At 40.6% G+C, this 5,027-nt stretch overlaps 1 protein-coding gene across 1 annotated transcript; it reads left to right on the forward strand.

The window, feature by feature from the left end:
• Window positions 1-2,466: 2,466 nt before the first annotated feature.
• Window positions 2,467-2,715, forward strand: GSBLH_T00003638001 (uncharacterized protein; the record flags this gene model as incomplete). Its single annotated transcript, XM_013042419.1, has 1 exon — window positions 2,467-2,715. One exon carries the CDS (start codon window positions 2,467-2,469, stop codon window positions 2,713-2,715), a length of 249 nt encoding a protein of 82 aa, XP_012897873.1.
• Between the last annotated feature and the right edge of the window lie 2,312 nt (window positions 2,716-5,027).

Below are 5,027 nucleotides of genomic sequence, written 5' to 3' on the forward strand. Positions count from 1 at the left end.
CATTCGGTACTACGTGGTGCGACGCTCGTGGATGGCGTCGATGGCCGTGATCCAGAGCGAGAGCGAGAGCGAGAGCGAGAGCGAGAGCGAGGTCGCCAGCACGAACTGCTTCCTGGACCTGCAGAGCGTGCAGAGCGTGCAGAGCGTGCAGAGCGTGCAGAGCGTGCAGAGCGTGCAGAGCGTGCAGAGCATGCAGAGCGTGCAGAGCGTGCAGAGCGTGCAGAGCGTGCAGAGCGTGCAGAGCGTGCAGAGCGTGCAGCACGCGCCCATCTATCTGAGCGTGGCCGCGTTCAACGGGTATCTCTTCCGCCAAGAGAAGATCCCCGCGGTTCTGTATGCGGTGTGTGTGGAATCAGGCGGAGGGCATTGAGTGGGACTGTGCGATGGCGATTACCGGATCCTTCCATGATCTCTGCACCGCCACGTGCGAGCTTCGCGCTCCCGCGACTTCCTCCTTCCTCCTTCCTCCTTCCTCCTTCCGCCGAACCGTCTGGTTCCCCGCGGGACGCGATATGTGGGACGTGTTGGAGGGTGGGATCCCCGCGACTTCCTACACGCTGGAGTGCGTCCCGAGCGAAGTGGGCAGTGCCGAGTGGATGGGCAGGCAATTCGGAGTGTCCACGATGGCCACGTCGGAATTCGTTGGGTGTTGGTGGTGGATGGCGAGCCAACCTCCTCGCTCACCGGTTCGCTCTGGGTGTGGGTGTGGATGTGGGTGTGAGTGAGCAGGAATCTGGTGGGCGATGGGGTGGGGTCCGTGGCTCCCTACGAAGGTGTGCAGAGTCGACCGGGCTCTCTGGATCTCTTCCTGTCCAACTGGGCGCAGAACGCCACCGTGGTCTCCGTCACCCAGCCCCTCCGCCTCCGCCTCCGCCTCCGCTTCCGCTTCCTCTTCGCCTACGACGTGACCGGCGCGCTCATCCGCGCCCACCTCGTCGATCACGCCTGGTGCGCCGTGGGTCGCGATGTTTCCACGTTTCCACGATCCAGACCGATTTGGCAGTTGCTGAGAGAAAGAAATGGTTGCGGTGTTTGGTTTGGAAGATGGATGGATGGATGGATGGATGGATGGAATTGTAGAGATGTGGAATGGTTGAAGCGTTGTAGGATTTGAATGAGAATGGAAAATGCGTTTAGGAAGGAAGGAAGGAAAATGTAGATTTAGAGTGTGTAGGGTGTTGGAATGATTTAGAAACATGAACAGAATAATCCAGAACGAGGAACCAAACGACTCTAGTTGATAATAATAATAATAGAGTGCTGTGAGTTGATAGTTGAAACAAAAATAGAAAGAAAGAAAGAAAGTGTATTTAGAGTTAGTTGGCTGGTTTAGGATAAGGAAATGATAGAAAATGGAGTGAATGGTTAACGATGTGCGAAGCTAGGTTCTTTGTGTGAAAATCGCTGGATCAAAACCAATTTCCATTCCATTCGATTTGATTTACTAGTTTTACTAGTTTTAATTGCTTTCAAACCCAACCATTCCCAAGTCAAAATGATTTGGCTAGAATCATGGATGGATAGATTGGATTATCGAAATAATAATGATAATATAGACTATTTAGACAAAGTGGAGTGAACAACCAAATTTTTGCTTCATAACACGATTTCACTATGATATCATAAATATACAACCTATACAGACATAGTAGACAACAAAATGGACTTTTCCATTCTGAGTGTTTCCAAACAACCCTGATATTTTAAATATCTATACCTCGAACTATTTCAACCACAAAAATGTGAACAAAATGATGCGAAACACAAGTGAGTACTTCACTTGGAAATCTTGGATCCAATGTGTATATGGTAGCACTCTATCATAATTTTTAAATATGAAGAATACTTAGGTGTACGGAAACAAACTGATCTCTCTGTTTTCTTCATAAATTCTTTATATTTGGCTACAAATTACGGATTCAAAGAGTAGAGGCTAAGGATATGTGATCATAAATAGGTAGAATGCAAGAACTTAAGGGAAGCGAATTTCTCCTGGACGGTTACATAACGCGTGGTGAAGCAAAGGAAATCACTATTGGAGGCTGCAAGTATAGCCTCCAATATTATCAAGGCGATCACGAGGATGAATACACGTTGACGAGAGCTGGGAAGGTTTGCCTATTCCAAAATGGCATACTAAAGATGTACTACGAGGTGGATGCAGACGGGAGCGAAATCGGTGACTTTACCCGATTTGAAAATGGATGCGTCGCTTTTGTGCAATCCTACGATGAAATCTGGGACAATCGGGATTTTCATCGTATAATAAACCATGTCCGAGGCGAGCGAATGGAAATCTATTCGCATGAGAGTGATCACCTGATATATCACGGTGAATTCAATGAGAAGCGAGAACGAGAAGGATGGGGCATCGCGTATGACGAAGAAACGGGTGCCATGCTGCTCGAAGGGATGTGGAAGGGGAACAAGCTTGTGGAGATCATCCGCAAAATCGAAGGAAGCATTATGATCGAGTTTAAGCGAAGCGGGAATAACACAACCGCTTCGAATCGAATTCCCCTCTATGTGGGTGAATTCGTTTATGATGAATCGAAAGAATCGTTTCTTCGAAATGGTCGAGGATACTGGATCGATGAAGAAACTCGGATTGCTACTCGCGAAGTGGAATGGAAAGATGGAGTGGAAGTGAGTGGAAGAGATCTCTATGATGGATGGCATATTCATTCATTCACTCAATATTACTTGTTTATTTAATACTATTGCTATGTTAATCACATTGCATTTCACATTGTTTTGTTGATCAAATAGAAAGCAAGGTTTTCATTCATAGGATTCATGGATTCCATCCATTATCATATTATTCAATCGATTGTTTTGTTTAATGATACTATGATTCCTATTCACCATTTCAATCTATGAACCACATTCCTTTCTCTGCAATATCATTCTTTGTACTCAATATGGATGGTCATTGTGACAGAAGAGAATCGAAGTATCAACAGAGAATCAATACAATAATCCACTTGTCAAATAGAAATGATGGATTTTGCATTCTACATACTACTGCCATCCTCTCTATTACGAATCAAACCATTCCAACAGTATTCACTATTGTGAGTTCGATTGTTGCAAAACAAGATCAACTACCACATAATTGATATATTTTGAAGAACATACATCCATTATAGACTTAATAGAACAGCCATTCTAACATGAGAGAGTAAAGGTGATCAAAATGCGTAATATTTTACAATTATAGCTATAAGTATCTAAAAATAACACAAAAATAAATGAATAGATGGAAATGCACCGAAATAAAGAAAAATAGAAATGGGTGGAGAAAATGAGGTTTTATTATATGTATTCTAGTTTGTAACACACCAGTATATCAAAGCCATACACAATAATCCATGACGTGTGTTCTATCGAGAAATAATGAAACAGATCTTGTTTCCAAAATAACCGTTTTACCATATTTCTTTTCATTTCCATGCAGAACATTGCTGATTTTGTCAATTCTGCTATTAGTAACTATCATATTGATAGTTCCATTATTCAAAATGTGCAGGGATGCTTGGGTAAAGAATGGAAACCAAATGGCTGGATTTCACTCATATTGAGTAATAGAGAATGTATAGTATTGCAATTCAATAATGGAGTATTCATGAATCAAGGATTTGTGGTCAATGAGCAGAAAGTGTTGAAAGTGTTTGGAAATCATCAAATTGGTGCTATTTCATATAATGAAGAACAATCCATAGAAGTAGTGGAAGGAATAGTGGATTTGGACCATGGAAGTCGATTTGAAGGATTGATATTGACAGAAAACAAGTTTGGAATTCCATTTGGATATGGTGAAATGTATGATGATGATGGATTCTTGGTGTACAAGGGCATAATGATCAATTGGAAACGATTTGGCTATGGAACGAGTTATCATAATAATGGATGTATAGAATATGAAGGATATTGGTGTGATGATGATCGATTTGGAATTGGCAAAGTGTATGATCGATATGGTAAATTAGTGAATGAATGTGAATGGTGTAATGGAATTGAATGTGACATTGATGAAAAATATGAAGGCAATGGAAGCAAGCCAATGAATATTGGAATGAAACATTTGAAACTGAGTGACAATTGTGTATTGGTTGATTGGGATGTTACATTGTTGTATAATTTGGAATCAATCGAAATCGGCAATGAATGTTTTAAATCAGTTAAAACATTCCAAATCGATAGATTGAATCGATTGAAAACGATCAAAATCGGAAGCAAGTCATTTACTCAAATGACATCATCAAACTTGGATTATAAGAAGGCAAGCAACAAATCGAAATCATTCCACATATTGAATTGTGAATCATTGGAATCCATTCAAATTGGTGAATACAGTTTCAGTGATTTTGGAGGAGACTTTGAATTGAAGAATCTACCACAATTACAATCCATTCAAATTGGCACAATTGGTAGTAGTTCATTTAATTTCTTCAGCAGTTCGTTTGTGATTCGAGGTATTGATATGATATTGAATATTTGAATAATGCATAGATCTTCCAAATCTACAATCCATTACACTAGGTGATGCTGCATTCATTGATTCCTTATCAACAATAATGGAAAGTATTGAATGAATTCGAATGAAATGATTGATATAGATCTTCCATCATTACAATCCATTCAACTTGGTGATTGGGCACTTGAAGGAAGAATGAATGATGATTCTTGTTCATTGACACTTCGAAGTAATAATGAATTGATTGGTTATGATTTGCTTTGTAGATCTTCCAAATCTAACATCAATAACTTCTGTAGATCGTAGTTTCCGTAATCCTCGTGTAGTGACATTGGAAAGTATTTCTGAATATTGAATATTGATAGTATTTAGATATTCCAAATCTTCAAAATGTCAAGCTACCATATTCATTCCGGGAAGTTCGATGGAAATCAATTTCGAGTATAGTTTGATTTGATTTGATTTGATTCATAGATGTTTCTTCCATTCTGGCTAATAGTGTTAATATCAATTGTTTAAAAAAGTTGAAAGCATGTTGCGTTATACAGTA

This window comes from Blastocystis hominis (genome assembly GCF_000151665.1).
Source record: "Blastocystis hominis, Singapore isolate B (sub-type 7) whole genome shotgun sequence assembly, scaffold_34".
Lineage (NCBI taxonomy): Eukaryota > Bigyra > Opalinata > Blastocystidae > Blastocystis > Blastocystis hominis.